This window comes from Ixodes scapularis, unplaced genomic scaffold (genome assembly GCF_016920785.2).
Source record: "Ixodes scapularis isolate PalLabHiFi unplaced genomic scaffold, ASM1692078v2 PGA_scaffold13__105_contigs__length_92229423, whole genome shotgun sequence".
Taxonomy (NCBI): domain Eukaryota; kingdom Metazoa; phylum Arthropoda; class Arachnida; order Ixodida; family Ixodidae; genus Ixodes; species Ixodes scapularis.
In genome coordinates, this window is record NW_024609839.1 from 58,926,116 (window position 1) to 58,947,641 (window position 21,526).

Here is a 21,526-nt window from a genome sequence, read left to right on the forward strand (position 1 = left end):
AAAACTTCAGAGTAAACATTAACTGACATCTTTTATTCCTTCTGCAAGTTCAGTGGTAGACAGTCATAGAATGTGTCCCTTTTCTTGGAGTTCAGTTACCTCACAGAGACGGAGGGGCTAGAGTTTGTGATACACAGGTTAAAGACCCAGATTGTGCTTGTTTCTTGAACTAGTCCAGGCCTAGGTTGTTGACACTTGCAAGTCTGACCACTTTGCTTACTCTTTTGTTGGGCTTGTGCTTCAGAAAGACCACACAAGCTATGCCTTTATTGCCAGTCGGAGTCGAGTTGAAAACTAAATACAAGCAAATTTCTTGTTCAATTTCTCTTGAATCACACAACATTGCAGAAATCTGGAGACCTCTCATATTGCCTCCCTTTAACTCCTTCCAAGGCAACCCAATGGCTGACACCTAATCGCGTGACAAATCAAGGACACTCACCGTACACCGCGCCCAAGAATCACTCGCACAAATGCATCATAAATAAAGGTGTCCAAACAGATTACAGATAAAAACAAAAACTAAAAGAACAGAAAAAAACAAACAAAAAAACAGAAGTTTCTGGGTTATGTACAAGGACTAGTTGCACGTCGAACAAAACGGAGACGTCGCAGGGGTCGGTAGAGGGGCAGCTGATATGCATAGTCAATTGCAGAAACACAACGCGCCTCCACCCCCTCCGACACAATTAAGCCGCCCGGCCGTGGGTACACACCTAAACAAACGCAACAACTGCACAACACCAACGAAAACAAAGAATGACGACACGTTGGGTAGGGGCGAAACAGATGCCCACGACTGAACTTTTGAGGATGCAGCTGCCGTTAAACGACGGAAAAAAAAACCGGCAGCGACGAGAAGAGACGCACGCTGAAGTCTGCACAAACTGGCTCTTTGAACTCATAAGGCACAAAAAGGCACACCTGCTCTAAGCACTGAGGCATCGCTTAGGTGCCAAGTATACTACGGAGTGCCAAACTACCGTCCCGTCAGCAAAATTCAAACGTCGCTTTTCCTTTTTTTTTTTTTTTTTTTTTTGTGTGTGACCACATGCAGGCAACATTCATTGTTCTCGTCGAGCGTTTTCCTGAGAGGGAGCTGCATCGATCCGTGGAGCTACTGGGAACTTGCATGTCTCCTTTCGCTTTGGAAGAAGGCGATGGATGAGAGCACTGTGGCGCAAACCGTTCCGTTTGTTAAAAACTCCAGTTCGCACCGCTGACCCAGAATAAGTGTGTAGGTGCTGCAAACTGCCGTGGCATTCGTACCCTTAAGAGAGAGATGGAGCACTTCGTAAATCTTGGTCAGCAAACGTGGGATTAGGGTTAGATGAAGCGTGAATTTGTGAACCGTCATCAAGATTCGTGCTTCTTTCGCTGAAACTGAGGGTTCTCTCACGCGCACAACAAAGAGGAGAAATCAAAGGCTGCCATCGAAGACAAACCTTTTGGCAGGCATAACGTCTACCGCAAAGTTCCACCTCTCTAACGTGGCGCTCCTGAGCTTCCGGCTCCAACTTGCAGCCTTTCAGGCAAGAAGCAAAGGCACCGATGAACTGTTCGAAGATAAAATATATCCGAGCTGGGAGAAAGGGACTTTCCAAGATGCCCCAATTACATCCGACAAACGCGACGGGTCGGGTCGTCATCTAGCAACCTAGATGCATTACTCAAACAAAGAAAATAGAGATGTAGACGCAGTCTCAAACGCAAGTTGCGAGTGCAGACTTCTTTAGCTCAAGAGCAGTGTACGCTGTCCCGTACATAGCATACAACACTCGAATCAGCCCACTGTCAAAACCATTCGTCCAACATAAACTCTTTGTCTTGCGTCGCAGCCCGTCTGCAGCACCAAAAACAAATTAAGCGAGAGCGAACCAGAGCTAGCGAAGAAAGCATTTCCACCTCCCGTAGACTCTCGAACGTGAAGTGCTACACTTTCCTAGCCGCCGTCAGTGCAGCAACGGTCCAATTACAGTTTGCGCCACCAGACGGTGCCGCTCACGTGACGAGTCGGTCGGCCCCCCCGTCCCCCTGCAACACGCAAAGGCTGGTCCACAGATCTGCGCTTGAGTCTGACCGACTGTGTTGCATCCTCGGGCGATTGCTTACGATGAAGGGACACACTAGTGCCACCCGTCAAGTGGCCCTAGAAAACTTCCAATTCGCCTAGGCGGAGCGCAAGTTCGTCCGCTCCTTGCACAGGGGTTGTGGTGATGCCAGAACACAGAGCTATCCTTGGCCGATCGAAAAATATAGTGGGTAGAAATTAAGACATCTAGCATTGAGGTCTGCCCACTACCCTTTCAATCAAAGCCAATCAGAGCTCGGCGTCATTCTGACGTCACCGTAACTCTTACGCAAGAAGCAGACGACTTGCTCTCCGCATACGTTTTCTCGTATTTCTTCTTCTGTTCTTGCACATTATTTGTCTATGGTCTCGAAATAATTATCACAGTGTTATGCAAGTGACATTTTTCGTAGAGAGTGTACAGATTTCATTTCACAAACACAGAGAACCTTCGGTTAAGTTTATACGCAGGACGGAAATGTTCTAGGGCTGTCTGCTAGATGGCACCAGTGTGCCGGTTGCAACAAGGGGGTCAAGATGGGAGCGGACCTCGACAAATCGTAAGCACCGAGAGAAAGAACGAGAAAGGGAGCAACAGTAAAGTTGAGAAAGAAAGCAGAAAACATTGGTTAGACACGTTCGTGTTGTCGCGACGGGTTGAAGTTGTTCGAGTGCTTGCCAAATTGATATGTTTTCATACGGCGCAAGCCGCCGGCGTTTTTCTACAAAATAAAGCTAGAAAAACACTAAATGGACAACAGGGCATTAAGTGGTTAGAGGTTTCTTTTTACCGCAAAAATGAACCATGCATCGCCAAACGCTCGTTCTCTGCCCAAATGTACCACTTGCGGCCCGAACGAGGCAAAGTTTCAGCACGAGCCAAAGTTTCAGCACTAACCGTTACCTCATCCTTAAGTTAAAAGTTAATTTTATTTAATTTTAAATGGGAAAATGGCGGCCACCAGAGCTCTCGAATATATGGAGCTCTAAGGTACCAGTTACCAAAATGAAATTTCAATAAAATCACATATAGCTTTTGAATAAGGAAAAGGTTTTGTTCTTAAACTTTGACATCTCGTTTGGTCCGCCAGTCCTACATTTGGGCGGAGAATGAGCGTTCGGCGATGCATAGTTTATTTTTTACAATAAAAAAAAAGCACCGTTAATTCCTTTTTTGATGCACGGTAGATACAGATTTTGGAAGCTATGTTTTCCTCCTTCGAAGATATCAAATCGTCGGCAGCAATACGGTCGCATCGAGGCCACTGAAGTCTGCGTCCATTCGCCGCCGCTCCGAAGCTGCCGAGATGCGTGAGACCTTTCCTTTTAGGTTCAACTTTAAGTGTACGCCTTCAACGCGGTCGGTCATGCTGCTATGCCAATGTGTAAACCAGCCTTCGGCCTCCTAGCAAGCTCAGATCCGAAAACTGCATGTTTCCGTGGACCCCTCAGTCCGGCGTGTCGATGGCCAGTGCCGCCACGACCGGCCGGGGCTCTGCCAAGATGGAGGGCCGGGGCCTCTGGCGGGGCGCGATCTTGACCTCGGGTGCCACGGTAGTCTCCCGGGGCGGCGACCCATCCACCTCGTTGTTGTGCAGGCTGTACGAGATGTTGCCGTACTCTTGAAGCAGGGGACAGGCTCCCAGGAGGAACTGGCAGAAATCCTTGCGGATGCCGAACCACCCTGGTTACGTAGAAGCAGACGGAATTAACCGTGGGGGACAGCGTCGACCACATCAATCGAGGGGATCAAACTATTGGGGGGGGGGGGGAGGGCTTTGACTGGCCTCTTTTCCGTGGGGTGGAAAACAAAGTGGTCGGTCTGTAGGGCGGAAGGTGTTTGTGCTAGGTTGCAATTGCAACTTTAGGTTGTGGACAGGGGTAAATAAATGCCTGTGCTTAGTAGCAATGCAAGATTCTTTCCCATGCCCTATTTATTCTAAATCTAGAGGTACACTGTGAAGAGGTTTGACCTTAGTGGTTTTCCTTCATTTATTTGTTCACTAATAATTTGTATTTGAACATTTTCTAGTATCTACTAGGCAGTGTGCAAGGCTAGACAGAAAGGTGGGGACCCTTATGCAGGGGCGCCTGCTAGCCCCGCCACAGAGAGGATTAAAACCTATGCAGTAATGTGATTGGCATAGGGCATTTTGAGCGCCTTTCGGAGCAGTGAAAACAATGTTTGGAGCAGAAAATCTGGCCTTTGGAGCAACCAAAACAGTGTTTTGGAGCAGCCAAGACAGTGTTTCGGACCAGCAAAAGTAAAATTTGGAGCAAACATTCTTAGAAAAATAAAAGTATTTGTTTTAAGTGCTGTCCAAATGAATTGCACTTTGTGTTGTGTTCTGATGTGATATGTTGTAACAAAACTCGCTGCTTGTGTTTTTACTGCTGAGACATCCCACAAGTATACAGTGCTGTAGGCGATGCCGAGCAATTCCAAAAGACCCATGTGCCACCGTTTTATTGGTTCCCAACGTGCCAGATTTTAGTCAAAAGTAAGCAAACGCAAAACAATGTATTGCAAGCGTCCCGGGTGGTGCCTTTGTCGTGCAATCATGTTCGCATGCACGTGATGGCAACTTCGGCAGGCTTGCAGTTGCACATGCTTTGTAGCACGAGTGGAGGCGACGGCTGTTTGACACAGATTCCCAAAATTGTATGAAAAATGCAACTGTCAAGCATACGACAAACAACAGTCCAGCGGCGCGTGCTTCCCAGGCCAGCAAACAAGATACAAGCTAAGCACACCCCCCCCCCCCCCCCAAAAATTTTTTTTTTTTTTTTTTTGTGCTTTAAGGCGTGTTAGGGTTAAAAAGTTCTTGGAGCGCTTTGTGCAGCAATTAAACTCCAGACAAACAAACGTGCTGTGCAGGTTCAGCATGCAGATATTGCCTTTTTTTGCTCTAGCTCACTTCTCTTCACCAACTTTTTGCATAAAAACGGACGGAAAACGCTTCTTGCAGGAACTTTCACTGGAGATCAGTACGAATGACTGGAGCGTGATATGTTTATGAAATTTTAATCTACAAGGTTTTGCGGCACAACTTATTCACCCGTGTCTCACCGGTGATTTCAGAAGGCGCGTCCCAACATCAGTGGTAACTCGCGGCGCGTACGCTTAGAAGACGGGGGTTGGCAGCCTCCCCTTCTACCACACATGTTTTGGCGCCAAAATGGCCGATCAAAGCTAAAATTGAACAATACAGTGGACGCCATCGAATGCAATACTCCGGAACACATACAGTGATTCAAGTTCTACGACGTCACTAGGCGGAAATCGAGGGACCAGTTTTTTGGATGTGGTAAGTACATCAGTCGGGTACGCATTTCAGGACCCATAGCAGAGCTGTACCGGATAATCCCATCGGGTCAACATTGGATCCCCTGTGTGCTCCTTTGTGCTCTTTGAAGCGGAGCTGTTGCCCTCATAAGGTTTTCTTTCTTTCTCTCGCTTGGTCACTTACAAGTAGGAATGTTGCAAAAATGCCGAGGTTATAGAGTACTGCCGGGTTCAAGTTCAACATATAAAATAGCGCAAAACAAGACAGTGACACAAAGTGAACAGAACAAGCGATATTGATCTCCGCGCTTGTCCTGTTTACATCGTGCACCTCTTTTTTTGCGATGGATGAACCAACTAGCCCAGCAACATACCTTACCACGTTCAACCTTTTCAAAACTTTAATGCAAAGATCGACTGAAGTTCGACTGCTATGTGCGTGTGCATAGTAGTCATAATTGAGTCCCAACTTTTGTTGAACTTGCTACTTGGGAACAGGCTGGGTGGTATCTTCAGCCCCAATAAACACAGAGCACCACGTTCAGAAAAACTTCTATAGACGCTTTCACGGAGTCAGTTACTGGAGCTGCCACCAGTCGGCGCGCCCTGTGCGCGCTCTCCGGGCCGCCATAGTCGACCCTCAGTTTCTCGCCATGTGTGCTGCGCCGGCCGCCACTGGAGCCTTGTTTTCGTGTTTTTTTACGTTCCACGTTGAAATCGTGTTTTCTTTAGGTCTTTTCGATATTTCGGGTTTTCATTTAATCATTTGATATCCATATTTGAGCATAGCTCTTGTATTTTCTTATTTATGGTATGGAATCGGACAGCGAATGGATCGACGATGCAAGATTATGGCCTAGGCTTCAGAGATCACGTAAGTTTATCACATTCTTTCGTTTTTGTCGCTAATAAAGGGCAGTCAACACCATTCCGACATATGGAAAGTTCAACTGACGCAGTAAGGCTATTGCAGTCATGCTTCTCGCTGCATGCGCGCGCTTTAGACATCATTTTCGTAAGTAAAAGCCAAACTGCAAGCGAGCGACGACACGAGCGATGGCGACAACCACGAGAGTCAGCGACGAACGACGGAGATTTCTCACTGTCACCCGTCGCGTCGTTCGGTTTTTGGATTTCTAGAAAACGTCGCTCACCGTCTTGGTCGCTCGCTCCCGTCACTTCCATGCGGTTTGCCAAGTTGCGCGATTGACCGAGCGACAGCGAAGCGGGTCGCCGTCACTCGCCTCGTTGCTCGCATACGGTTTATAATTAATATCGAGGCGCCAATGGTTCAGTGCTCTGTGCATCGAAATTAATTAAGTTTAAACCGCATGCAAGCGATTTTGCAAGCGACGAGACAAGCGACGGCGACCCGCTTCGCTGTCGCTCGGTCAATCGTGCGACGAGGCAAACCGCATGAAAGCGACAGAAGCAAGCGACCAAGACGGTGAGCGATGTTTTTTAGAAATCCAAAAACCGAGCGACGCGATGGGCGACAGTGAGAAATCTTTGTCGCTGACTCTCGTGGTTGTTGCCGTTGCTCGCTAAAGCGCTTACATGCGGTTCTGCTTTTGCTTACGGAAACAATGCCTAAAGCGTGCACATGCAGCGAGAAGCACGACTGCGATAGCCTTACTGCGTCAGTTGAAAGTTCCATATGTCACAAAGGTGTTGACTGCTTTTTATTAGCAACAAAAACGAAAGAATGTGATGAACTTACATGGTTTCTAAAGCCTACGTCACAATTTTGCATCGTCGATCCATTCGCTGTCCGATTCCGTTCTATAAATAAGAAAATACAAGAGCTATGTTCGAATACAGATATCAAATGATTAAATGAAAGCCCAAAATATCGAAAAGACCTAAAGAAAACTCACAATTTCAACGCGCAACGTAAAATTACACGAAAACAAAGTTTTGGTGGCGGTTGGCGCAGCACACATGGCGAGAAACTGAAGGTCGACTATGGCGGCAGGGTCATGCGACGTCAAGATGGCGGCGCCCATGAAATGTTGCCTGAAAGGGTCTATATCAGGGGTGGCCAGGCTGACCCAGCCGAAGAGCCGCAAACAAAACCACGGAACTTCCAAGAGCCGCGGAAGGGGGGGGGAGGCAAGGGGGGGGGGAGGCAAGCTTTTGTCGAGAGCAATAAACAATATTCGAATTACTTTCAATCTATCCGAGCCCAAACTGTACGTAAGGTAGCAGATAGCACTGCCAAACCGCAGCCTGTCTTTCGATTTAAAGCGCGTTTCATTTCTCTTTTAGAGCGCAGCTCTTAGGGGCCCGTTCCCGGCTTGAGCGGCGTCTGCGTCGGCGTCGGCGTAACCGCAACTCTCGTAACCCTCGTGAGGGTTACGAGGGTTAATCTCATGAGGGTTACCCTCACGAGGATCACGAGGGCCACGAGGGTTACTTACCCTCGTAACCCTCACGAGGGTTACGAGGGTTAGTTACCCTCAAAAGGGTTACCTTCACGAGGGTTACCCTCACGAGGGTTACCCTCACGAGGGTTACTGACCCTCGTAACCCTCGTGAGGGTTACGAGGGTTAGTTACCCTCAAAAGGGTTACCTTCACGAGGGTTACCCTCACGAGGGTTACTTACCCTCGTAACCCTCACGAGGGTTACGAGGGTTAGTTACCCTCAAAAGGGTTACCTTCACGAGGGTTACGCTCACGAGGGTCACGAGAGTTACCCTCACGAGGGTCACGAGAGTTGCCCTCACGAGGGTTACTAGGGTTACCCTCACGAGGGTCACGATGGTTACCCAGGTCACGTGACCCCCCGTTGACGTCATAGCCACTGATGACGTCATCAGTGACGTCACTGATGACGTCACCGGCATCCGCATCGTCATCGTCATCATCACTGGCGACGTCATCAGTGACGTCACTGATGACGTCATCGGCATCGTCACGTGGCCCCAGGTCACGTGACCCCCCCCCCCGACGTCACGTGACGCCCCAAGGTCACGTGACTCACACAAGGTCACGTGACTCCCACAAGGTCACGTGACCTCCGCCCCCAAGGTCACTTGACCCACCCCCCCCAGTACCCTTCCCTCCTCCTCCTCAAGAGCTGCGCTCTAATTCGGCGTTACAGGGAGTTGTAAACGGCTTTCATTTTTTTGGGGAAGTGCTCGTGTGACCAGGGAAAGGGGGGAGGGGCTAGGGTAGGAAGCAGCGAGCCGCACTTGTACACGCGAAGAGCCGCATGCGGCTCGCGAGCCGCAGCTTGGCCACCCCTGGTCTATATTGTCTAAAAAGTATTTCTAATGTACCGAGCTAAACGAGTGATCTCGTTATTGCTTGCTGGAAGGCGCAACCAAGGACGACCAACGAAGAGCACGCACGAGGAATGGATACGAGAAGAGACACCGAGGCTACGTACAGTGGTTGCCTCCCTTGGAGCCAAAGGACAGGAAGATGAGGACGAGAAAGGTGACGTAGAGCGGGGTGCACGTCTCCGTGTAGCCCAGGCTCTCTTCGCTGTCTAGCTTGTTGGACAACAGCACCTGCAAACGGAGTGAGGCAGCGGTTGGAGGCACAGTCTCGTTACAGCCTCCTTACTAATCGGGTCAAAGCAAACTTCCGTTACATCAATATCCCGTCGTGAAGTGGCTTCGGTCTGTCTCAATGCATCACTGTTGCCATATCAGGTTTAACCAAATTCAGTCGTTACAACCAATTATCGTTGCATCTAGACTCTCGAAACTGAAAGCAGCAGATTGTTATAAGTGGATTGCACAGTACAGCCATATTAGATTCTGTCAAATTGCAATCATAGCAATACCTAGGGCAGCCAAAAAAAACGAGAAACTTAGCGTTAGTGTTTTGACGGTGCTAAGTTAAGTGTGGCAACGCTGGTTTACGCCGTAGATGAAAAACCCAGCCACTGCTAGCCTGGGGCCTTCAATGGCTGCATCACGCAGTGCCGACGTGCAACTGCGCTCTGGTAGGATGCTTATCCTGATCGGAACAGGCAGGGGTGGGGATCGAAACAAGCATCATTGGGTCCTGCAGCACGAGCTTTCGCTCGCATCCTCGGCCGCCAATTCATTACGGTTGCAGCATTGTTGGTTGGCTGTCAAGTTCCAGTAAGCTACATGCTTTTCAAAAATCTCTAGTGTAATATCCAGAGATAGCCCACCTAAAAATGAAAGTAAATCGGGTGAAAAAAAGGAGTGTGCTAACTTTCGCCAAGTCGAAAAATGCTAGTTTTTTTAATTTTGCGCTTTACGAAACTCGCAATCGCAGGGAGGGGCGATGAACTAAAGACGACTCTCCTTTCCCAATCAGCAACGTTCGCTCATCTCCCGCCGTGGCTAAGTAGCACCATTTCTGCTGTGGTCACCATTAGCCAGGGCTCCACAATTACTAGATGTAGGCTACCTTTCGGTGCATTTGAAGAAATAGCAAATCGGGCCAAAAATAAGTGAAGGGTTTTCTTTCGGGGCTGGGGCATCTATCCAGATATTACGGTAGTGTGTTCCCACATTTTACTATGGCAAAAGAAAGATACGAAGCAGCAAGCAGAGAGGGAACTTTGCACGCACGCACCAGAAAGACGAGCAATGGTCCCACAATCATGCTGTACGACACCGCCGAGTGGAGGCTGGTGCGCCGCTGCTCGTGGCTCACTTCCGGCGTCCGCAGCAAGATGCTCGCAAAGATGATGGCGTACAGGACTCCGATCACCGCCAGGCACATCACTATCCACAGCGGCACAAACACCACCTGCACGCACACCGTCGGAAACATATCATAGCCGCTGGAGAACAAGTGGTGCTCGCAGCACTAAAACATCGGTGGACCTTTTTCAAGAGGAGTTCTGTGCATGCGCGGGTTCCTCACCGCGGCGGTGAAAGCTCGAACTATGACTGCCATCTGGAAGGGAAGTCGCACTACCTTTCCTCCTTCCACCATGATGGACAAGTCGCGGAGGAGGCAGGAAAGGTAGCGCAACTCCCCTTCCGGACGCCGATCGCAGTTTGAGATTTCGCCCCTCAGTGTCGTCTTTCCGTGAAAAAAGTTCTGTTGCAGTAGTGTGCACCGCCGCAAGATTGCAAACGTTAGAGTTCGAAGAGCGGAGCACAGCCAGGTCTTTGGTGTTCCGTCCAGGGTACGAATGATCTGGCCTTCTAAGAAATTTAAGTCCGATGTATTGTTTCGTCTGGTATTCTGCTGTCTTGTGGGGCGAGGTCTTGCAGTCCTAGGGACGAGTCATTTACTACTGGCTGGAAGGAACGTAAAAAGTATGGCGTAATTTGCGTGTTATTTGTGCATACCTTAACTCCTGCTTGTGGGACATTTCAATGCTTCTTGGTTGGGGGAAAGAAGCTTCCCAGTCTGTGTAATGGCTCGTCATCTAAATCATTAAACTGAACCACAAGAACAGTGTGAGACACATCTAGGATGAAGAAAAATTATGGCCGCCTTCTCGGAAATTTACCCGTGCAGGTACTGAATTTTGACTGCAGCCCTTTAGCTGTGGGAGGAAGAAAAGTAGGCAACTTATCAATTATGTGTCTGGTCAAACCGTGGCACAATTTGTGCTAACAGAACCTCCTTATCTCTGCTCCGCAACTTCAACAGGTGATAGCGGCTCGAGTACCTGACCTGCAGCAACAAGGAGAGTGGCAATGACAATGACGCCATCGCCATGAGGATGACTTGATAATCATCTTTTAGCCGATAAGTGTGGCCCGATGTACATAACGTGACACAATCAATGCAAACGAGAAATTGTCTTCGTCTTTTTACTCTCTTAGAATTCAAATGTCGCCATCAAAACTGCTAGAAGGGCTCATCTGGGGCAGCAATCTAGGCGGTAAAATTTGGTTCTCGCCAAAGCCGCCTCGAAGTAAAACGCGAAAACGAGTTTACATTGCGCTTGCGCCAACAGTGTGGTACAGACCTCGACTTTCCTTCGGCGAATGGCCAACCTCGGTTTAAAGTAGTGCAATGACTCAAGTACCACCATCTCTCAAAATCCCCGTCAAACAAAGCATGAATTACCAAAGGCGTCGGGGAAGCAATCAAGTCACCACACCTAACTCGCAACTAACTTTGTGGCTCTGGCATGAAAAATGTTTTATGTAACTAACAAAAAAAAACAACTAAAGAAACAAATTTTTACCAGTTTCAATGCACTTGTTGGAAGAGACGATGCAAATTCTTCAGTTCTTACCAAATGAGGTTAAGAAGGGACGTGAATCTTTGGTGTCAAAAAAAACGTTAAAAATAGTGTTTTTGGGAAATGGGCATTCTTAGACCTACAGCTACTTTGGTCTCTTATCTTGTGGATCAATATTAGTGCCATAATAATTTATAATACCTATGCAGGCTGAATTTGCACTACAGCTTATGCTAAAATGGCATTTTGTCAAAGCACAAATTTTGGGCTCCTTGCAGATTTGCAGGAAGGATAGCTCAGCATCTAGGGCAAAGAAAAGTAAAACTTTATTTGCAATGTGTAGCTAAATATGTGAGACATACAACGTTAAGCATAGATTCTTCTCTATAAGACTAGAAAAATGTTTAAACTTATCCATTGGGTGTTGTAAAATCACTAATAATAGTTCTATCTCAAAAGTACATCAACTTTAAAGGGGCACTGACACCCCAAAGGTCGTATTTATTTTTATTGTCTAAAACGATGCAAGTTGCAGTCATAGACCTGCAAAAAAAAAACCGCATCGCAAAAAACAATTTTCTTGCGCGCGCGCACGCCTTTTTATTTTTGGCGTTTGATTTTCCCGCCTCTCGCCTCCTCGCTTCTTTTGATCGGTGACGTAAAGAATCATGAAATTTAGAAGCTTTCTAGGCGACATCTCTATAACATTTAATTACGGCAATCCTAAAACATGTTTTTTTAACGCAATTGCGAACGCACTACATCCTTTCTTTTTGAAATGCCAAAAATCGCGAGTTCGTTGTGGTGCCGTCTCCTGGATTTGTATCCTCCAACGGAAAACAGGCGACACCGCTCAAAACCGGTCCGCCGCAACGCCTGCGCTCGCTCCTTTCCTCCTCGCTTTGGGTCGCCATGGCAACAGCAGGGAGTGGTGAAAAAAAGTGGACTCTCAGGACTCCGCAATTTTTGACGTCAAGGCACTGGCGCCGATCACGCAAGAACTTCGAATTCGGCATTTGAAAATTGTTTTTTTACTTCACAAATACTGAATTCCCAAATTTCAAATTTTGAGGGTAATGTCCCGGCATCGTTTTCAATCGTTTCGTATAATAAAAAAAAATATGATTTTGATGTGTCAGTGCCTTTTTAAGATGTTGTAAAATCACTAATAATCATTCAACCTCAAAAGTACTTCTAAGATGGCATCGTTCATACTTTTGGTATCTAGCCATGCATCAAACATAATTTTTTTTTAGTAGATGTTTCCCTGCTGTTCCTGAAAACAAAGGCAGGTGAGTTCTATTTATCTCTAAAACTGATTTTAAAGGCTCGAGCTACACCTAAGCACTTTTTACGAGTTGTGAATGTGAAAATATGCACGCCGCTCTTCCGCTCCCTTCTGTCGTCTGCTCTGTCCTTGCGTCGACGGTCGAGTGCGCGTGCTGACCTTGGGCATTCAGCCACTGCTTCGCGAACACGCAGCACCATGGGGTGGCGGTCATTGAAAATTATGCACAGCGGCCAATGGGAGCCTCGTCGACACACGCCAGCCAATGGGACCGAAGCCGAAATCCATCAGCTTTACCCCGCTCCTTTGGGATCGGGGAAACTAGGTGCTGTTGTCTAGGCTTTTGCGTTGTTTCATAGCTGGGAGCTGGCTTCACTTGGAGAAAGGATTTAAGGTGCCGTTTGGCGTGCTACAAACTGATGACGTCGGCTCGCTCCATAGGGCCCCCCCCCCCCCCCCCCCCCCCAGTTAATGCTTTCGCATTAAAAACTGACCAAAAATTTTCAATCGGCAAAAAAAAAAATAAAATGAACAAGCTTGTGCATCTCTATTGGGTACGATCAAGCAATGAGGAGAAAAAATCCAAGACCATAGGGTTTCCCTCTAACCATGTGCTGACAATGATAATAGGAGGATAAGAATCTCAAAGCAGATTCCTAGGAACCCTGCTTTCTGGACAGCATTTGGGTGGAGACGACAACTTTTCTTAGCGCAGTCAGGTGCTCCACCGCACTCGCACTGTCAGAGGTGTTGTGGCAAAGTTCTCAGAGTACACCAAGAGCCTCCTTGGACTCTCGCACAGTGCGACGCGGTGGCCGCTCCTCACACGGACAGTCTTCATCTTCGTCCGAAGCACGCCCGTCGTCACGCAGGACATCCCTGATGATCTCATGGTCACTCGGCTGACCAGCCACAACAACACTGTCATCAATCGCAAGGTAAGTTGCACATCGGCGGGGGGGGAACATCGTCAAAACGGCCGTAGTCGTCTGGGGTCTGCACCGCCTGGCAAGCTTCGGACTGGACAAAGCAGCTGTGCTTCAGACAACTTGCGATAATCTCGGCGAGCGTGTTGTTCCACACGTACGACGAAATGTGGATCGCGCTGAGGAGCGAAACTTTGTATTCTTTTGCAGCATCAATCCCCAGCAACATTTGCTCCAATACGTGCTTCCTGGATCTGCTTTTCATGTACTAAGTAATTCCTTGATAAGTGGGTTGAAGGGCAGCAGCAACGTTCGGAGAGAAACACACAAACTGAATGCACTCCGGTCCCGACACGTTAGAGTCGGCGCTGCAATTATTGGCAAACATCAACACCTTGCGTTTCTTGGTGCGAAAGCGTCGGTCTAGCTGGTGCAGCCAAACTCGAAAAACTTCAGACGTCATCTGGGCCTTCCGACTCAATCGATAGTCCATCGGAAGTCGTTTGAGGTTTCTGAAACATCTCGGCTTCTTCGCCTTTCCAATCACAAACGGCAAGCGCACCTGACCAGTCATGTTTGCGCCGCAAGAATGGTGACCCTTTCTTTACTTCTTTTGCCGCCTGTGCAGGGGTCTCCTTTCAGCGTGATGGTTTTGCCTGGTAGGGCTGTGTAAAACAATGCTGTCTCGTCTGCGTTCAAGATGTTTGGCTCATATGCAGCAAGGTGCTCAGGAAGCTTAATATTCTCCCCGTCATCGATCACATCGCCGTCGACAGCACCTTTCCCTCCACACACGTTTCTGAAGACCAGTCAGTGTCTGTCTTTGAAGAGAGCCAACCAGCCCTCCAATGTTTTGAACGAAAAGGTCATCTTCAGAGCATACTTCTCTGCTTACGCACAGATCAGAGGACCATTCAAGGGCAGGTGTGCATCCTGTGCGCCGACGACCCACTGCAGCAAGGCCTGTTCTAGTTTCGGATGCACCGCCTTCCGCGGCCGCTTTCTTTTCGCGTTAAACTTCTCGCTCCCGAAAGCCCGTAGTATCTTTGCCTCACTGTTCACGTACGTGGCCAAAGTGCTCCTCTCGACGTCGTCTTTCAAGGCCATCAGTATTTCCACTTTCGTTGCTAAATCCTTGGCCTGGTACTTCTGCCACTTCGCTGGCGGCGCCGCCATGGAGGTCGCTGCAGTTGCTGCATGTGACGGCGACGTGCCACGAGCGTGCGAACCAGTGCGCCAAACTTGCGGCGTTCCACAGCAAAATTGGCGTGAAACATGGAAAACCGGAAGCGATGGGAAAACCCAATACCACAAGTGCACCTCGGATGGATAGCAATCATTTCCTTCGGAACGAGTGGTAGCTTGCACCACCTGCTGAACTCATTCAAATTAACCGTAGCGCACCCAACTGTCTCCAGATTAATGAGCATTTGGTGCCATTGACTAATACACGTTTGACGGGACTGGATCGGCAGTCCGATCGGGATCCGAATTAGCGGGGATTTAATTAACGAGGCTTTACTACTTTACTGTATTGCTGCTAAAACCGGAAAGAGTTCCTCAGTCGTCAATCAAGAGAGATAAAGGTTCCTCGAGATCAAAAAGCAGTCTGACACTCAATGCTTCATTACGAAAGGTACAGGAACTCTCTGCCTACTTTCAGTCAGAATTTCTGAAGTGTATGCGCATCCAATCACACGGTAAAACAGAACCAGTGCTTGATACTTGTAATCTACAGTACAAAAGAACCATCCTTGTGTGCTGTAGATTACAAGTATTATGAATGGTCAACTTGCCCAATCCTCCATCTTTAGCAGTGCTTGGTACAGCAGACGACAAACTTACAAAACTGGTCTAAAGAATTCCGTATAAACAGTAAACACATGCTTACCACCCAACTCCACACGATGAACTTGTCTAGCTGCAATGCCAGGAAGATGAACTGCAAGACGTTCACCGAACAAAAGAGTTCCAGCTGCAGAGGTGAGGTAAAAAAAGCATGAAAAAATGTGCAAGCACAATTATGACGAGGACAATGTCCAAAGTCAATGAGTCGCTTCCAACTCAAGTGACCGGCCGTTGCCAGGTAACAAAGATTTAAAATAAGCCGTAAGGATAATAGGGAAGCAAATGACGTGTAAACTTTTGCAAGCATCACCGACTGCGTGCCGCCACTTTTAATCACTGGGCTTTGCAACGCGTCCCGGCCGTGCGCAGTACCTCTCTTGCGCGGAATATCGGACGTCGCTCGCCATCTCTTGCCTGGGAGACAAGTGCTCGAAAGGTGTACAGCTGTTTGAAATATCTTTGTTTCAACAGCTTTTACCATTAGCAGACTGAAATTGAAATGCAACATTGCACAAGACACAGCTTCCTCACATAAGGTCTATGCTTTGAATGACAGCTAAGGGAAACATTCACAGTCGAAGGGACCACGACAAAGTAGCTCATCTGAGAAACCACGTTATTCTTCCCTTTTATGAGATCACTGCGATGTCATTGTGATGTTCCAATGATACATTCAGTTGGCACTGAAAATATATCATGAGCAACTTTCGCTTAATCTCGTTTTGCTACTTCCGAGGCTCCTCACAGTTCCCCGGTATAGAGCTTCTTCCGTTTCGTGTTCAGCAGGCCCGAGTAAACCGACAATCCACTGCCAGGACGTAATCTCGCTTTCAGAAGGAAGTCTACTCTGCTGGCACTTGACTCGTGGCACACCAGGACAAACTCCCACGTCCCTACGCTCCCGCAGGTCGCTCCGAAAACCAAAGGTTGCTGTTTACAGGAAACGAGTGGCAAATGATGAGGTGCCCATAATGATGGGACTTCAAAAAACTGATTAGTGTGATGTTCATGACGTTGAACTCTCTGTAAAGATTGCGTTCGCAAGCTCAAACATTGGCAGCAATTTTTGTTTTTATTACTGCTCTCCATTTGTAAACAGCAATAACTAGCTTTGGCACGTTTTGAAAGAAAGCACATATATGTGAGGACTCGGTTGTAAAAAGCTTTGACCGTTTATGCTGTTCATGACAGATTCATGAAATCGTCAGGATTTTCTTAAATTTCTATCGCAGTTGCGATTTTCAGAATAAAACAAGGTTTCTACTGAACACATCCAACTCATGCTGCAACACCTCCCGCTTATATAAACTCCGGAATTTTGCAAACTGTGTTTTTTTTATATTAGTAGAAAAGAGAGCTAGCATTCATACGAAGTAAGCCTTGCTCCAAATTCTGTTTTCTCCATACCTGTTTCTAATAATAAAACTTTGTTATAGGAGAACTTCGTTATAAGGGAAGTTTGTTATAATAAAAGGTTGTTATAGGGGAAGTTTGCTATACGGGAAGTTTGGCATAAAAAAATTCTGTTATAGGAAGTTTTTTATAAGGGAAGTTTGTTGAAAAGTAAGCCTATCAAGGTGCAAATATTATAAATGGATTGCACACGAAACATCAAGAGCCACGAAAAAAGACCAAGAAGACTGCATCAATGCACACACCTCAAAGGAGCGGTCGTGCTTGACGGCCCAGATGCAGACAGCGATGGATGTGACCGAGATGAAGATAAGTGGGATGAAGACCAGCGTCCAGAGGTGCCGGTCGCTCTGCAGGTTGTCGCAGACGAGCACTTCGAAGACGAGGAGCAGCAGCTGCAGGAAGAGGCTGATGACCATGGCCTTGTAGTGCACGTGCCCGTCGCTCTCGTGCCTGCAACGGGAGAAGCGATGGAAAATAAATATTTAAGGTCCCTCTCAAGGACGAATTTACGAGTCAGACTTTAAGGCTTGCGGCCACGCACTAACTCAAAAACCGTATAAAAACTGTGCGACATTAACCTCCGTGACTCGTAGTCAGTGCAAGCAGCTTTTCCACTGGTTTATGCACATGCTGTCAGTGTTGACTGGGGAGAGGAGTCTGCAAAGAGGTGCAACATCAAGGACAGATGTGACGTCATGGGCAAAGCGTTTTTTAGATCTATCTTGTTGACCTAATAATTGTAATTTCACCAAATGCAAAGCATTTTTTCCCGAGAAAAGTTGGTGTATATCGTTTTTCTACAAAAATGTTCGCCTTGGAAGGCTTGGGGGAAAGGGGGCAATCGTCCCCTGCTCCTCCCTTAATTTCGCCCCTGGTCTATTTTGGGGAGGACGGTGTGCAGTGTGAAACTATGAAAACAAAAACAGCACGAAGACGAGGATGAAGTAAAAAGTAACCAACAGGACACAGCGCTGCATGTCAATGCTGTGTCCTGCCGGTTGCCTTTTACTTGTCCTCATTGTCGCGCTGTTTTTGTTTTTATTGTCTACATACCAACTAGCCCAAATTTCGACGTTCAGAAACTATCAAGGTTTCATGGGTCTGCCCTCACTAGCAAGTGGTGCAACGACCTCTATACTAAAGCTTTGAGTTCACCGTGGATATTTTATCTTTTTGTTATTAGGGAGTTTAGTAGCACAACTGCGACAAAGGCTATAGTGTACTAAGCTGCAGGTGCTTTTATGATTATCATTAGTCGTTCAAAATTTGACAATAATGGACAAAATATTGACATTGAAGCTAGAGTAACTAGGCAGGTGTACTGTTAGAGGTGCGCAATGAACACTTGGAACCGACTGAACAACAAGTATACACAAACAGAACAGTATAACATACCTTTATCTCCATATGTTACACATATACCTTGGTTCTCAGATAAAATAGTCCAGATGCTTTAAAAACATACACATAGATGAGGAAGAGCTGATCACATAGGCATAAAAGCCATTGGCATTAGAGGCACCACAAAAATATGTAGGGTTTGAATTTTACTGATTGAATATTGCCCCATGGGACATAAGAGAGCTAGCACAAGAGGGTAAACAGCTAGAAAAACCACTTCTGCTGTAAAATTTAAAACATAAAAACAAGTTTTTTTGTTTTTTTTTTCTTCAAAAAGCCTTTTTGACATTTTATAGCGATCTGCCCAATTCTGGACAATGCTAGCCGCATCATGCTCAGTGGTAGTCAGTCTGTTGGCGAATATCTGGGTTTGTGTTCAAGGCCAATTCGTGCAATGACAAAAACAACCAAACTCTAACAATGTCCAGAGTACAACACATGCTACGAGCAATGACGCCCAGAGCATGTGTCTGTCACAAACACGACACCATGAACCGGTGGAAATGCTGCTTGTTTTGACCAGAATTGGTGGAAGTACACAATTGTTTTGGTGTTTTCAGTTAGTGTGGGGAGCTAAAAACAAACACATGGCTTAAAATGTAGGGTTTCCCGTTTTTGGATAAATCTGATCAAATCCCCAAGAAACACTCACCAGTAAAATTGCTGTCAGTTTGGACCCGTTAGAAAAACTTTGAATTTCAATGTCACAATGGCAAAGAAACAGGAAGGCACGGTATTCTACAAAAAAAGCTTTGGTCAGACAACAGGGTCAGTAGCCCTGAGGAGAGGCCTCTTCAGTTTCCCTTCAAATATAAAGACAAAAGGGGGTTCACCGTTTATCTCGTCAAGTTTTGTTTGGGACAAAAAGGTCATTGTAATCTTGGGTCACGAGAAAAATCCACTGTTCTAGTTTTCAGTTTGGACATGTTAAAGGAAGGCGGGTTGTGGTTTTATAACTGTGAAAGCTATGATCGTAAGAGGGAAGGGGACAACCAGAGGTTCTGTCTCACCATTCCATTCTGTACAGCCACAGGGTGGAGTTGTGGAATGGGATGCTTGCCAAAGACTTCGTCGAGGATTTCGGTGATTTTAAAGTTTTGACGTTTATTAAAGCAAAGCTTGTTTTCCAAGTGTTGGTGTAGGACAGTTAGAATCATTAATAGCAAGAGCGTGAATGCCCAAACCAGCTAAAGAAATATCATTAGATACAGTCGAGTTCTCATGAGTTTAGGGCAGGTTTCTCTCCGGATAACATTTGACTTTATATTGAATTTTAGAAAATCATGCACACAGCAAAACTAACTTGCACTTTTTTGGAGCACAGGGGAACAATAAGTGAACTCCAAAAAACACCCTCCAAATTTCATAACAGATAAACTCTCAAAATACAGAACCCTACTTATGTGTCACGAAGATTGGGACCGAGAAAGACGTTTTGTGGTCCCTTTAAACGAACACCGTCGTTGTTTTTGTTTTCTTTTATTACAAAAACTGTATGGTAGTCGAAGCTGACTTTTCCTGTAAATTCTTTCATCAAATAATCAAACAGCCCTTTGCCGCGCACGTCCCCAGTCATGCGTTCAAGTACCTGTACTGCGGATGGGTCCACCAGACGTAACTTCCGACGACGGCGCCATTGATGACCATGAACTTCCATATCCACAGCGGCAAGAACACGACCCAGAAGTTCCACAGGATGATGCCATCAAGCCTCAGCGAGAAGAGCAGGGTAAATGCCAACAAGCAACAGTAGACTAGAAAACGACTGAAAAAGATACATGGCAGGCGTTATTGCATCACTAATGAAAGTTTGGCAATAGTTTTAACAGTTCCTCATCACAATCCAAAAATAATTGTGGGAATACAGTAACACCTTATGTAACAGTTCATGCATGGTCTGGACATCTGTACTATGGACACAAATTAAGCTCTGTCAGTTCTGAGAAGGTGCTCTGCTAGACCTGAATGAATACCTCCAATCAAGATCATCTACCCCAGGAGAAACTCTGCAACTGGTGCCAGTTGAAATCTTAAGTGGTCCCAAATGGGAATCAACTGACAGTAAAATATAAACTCACCCATGGACAATTAGGGAAGAACCTGCTTCAAATTGAGTTAAGATAAGGTTGGTCTATATCGTACTGCGATCGATAAATAAGTACGGAATAATCAGAATGAGCACGCAATATCAATGCGGTCGTAACAACAAAATAAATCAAATGCATACAGGTAGATGTCTAGCCTCATCCAATTACGTTGTTCTAGCGGAAGCAGATCAGGGAAAAGAAAACCAGGCTCAGTTCAGTCGATTTTTATACGAGTTTCACTTTCGCCTAGTTAATTACCTTCCGATAGCCAAATTAACGGGGAAGACAAATCGAGCCAATGAGACAGTGCGATTCATTTGGGTCATATCCAAGTAGGATTACGGTTAATATGATTAAAGAGGTCAAACGCGTGGTAGAATGGGAAAAAAACCCGGATAAATTCGAGCAGGTTTGAATGTCACGAACGCGGAAATCTACAGAATGACCCAAATGACTACAACGACGCCTTCCAAGTGCTGTCTGCGACACTCGATTTCTTTTCCGCTTAAAAAGTTTCTCTTCCCATCAACCGAGGAATGGGATGCACAGCTTTACCCAAGCTCACCTAGGATTGAAGTCTTCAAATAGACCTTGAAGGTTCATAACATCGGATTGCAGGCGCGGAGTTGCAGCTTGAACGCCATGCGCTGTTGAGGAGATAACGTGGGGAGGCTAGGTCTGCACTTTGGATGCTCAGGAAGATCGCCTATCTTTCGCCGAAAAAATTAGCGCAACCGCCGCAAAAGCGGACAGCCAGGCCAGATGATATCCCGCGATCTGAGTGGGACCTAGCCAGAGATCACCGCCGCTGCCGTAGCGCCAGCGGAAGCATTTGAGAGAGCTCGCGTGAGAAGCGGCGCTTGCCGCTCAAAATGGACACTTTAGAAACTACACCGCTAGCTCTCTAACCGGACTGGGCTGCTCCAAAAACGCAGAGCCATCGCGCTGTTTGTTTCTCTGCTCACTGGCCAAAACAAAACATGAACATCGTATTTTTATTTTGTACCTTTTCTTTTCAAGATGGCATACTCTCAACACCAGCGAGCTGTTGTAACTTAAACCGGA

General features: G+C 46.8%; 1 protein-coding gene across 1 annotated transcript; it reads right to left on the reverse strand.

Moving 5' to 3' along the window:
- Window positions 1–12: 12 nt before the first annotated feature.
- On the reverse strand, window positions 13–21,513 carry LOC8028499 (transmembrane protein 185A). The gene is made up of 7 exons (XM_029980863.3): window positions 21,027–21,513; window positions 19,963–20,139; window positions 17,216–17,423; window positions 15,601–15,684; window positions 9,920–10,096; window positions 8,751–8,874; window positions 13–3,755 (listed from the first exon to the last, which is right to left on the reverse strand). The coding sequence occupies exons 1-7, from the start codon at window positions 21,062–21,064 to the stop codon at window positions 3,520–3,522; spliced, it is 1,044 nt and encodes a 347-aa protein (XP_029836723.2). The 5' UTR covers window positions 21,065–21,513; the 3' UTR covers window positions 13–3,519.
- Between the last annotated feature and the right edge of the window lie 13 nt (window positions 21,514–21,526).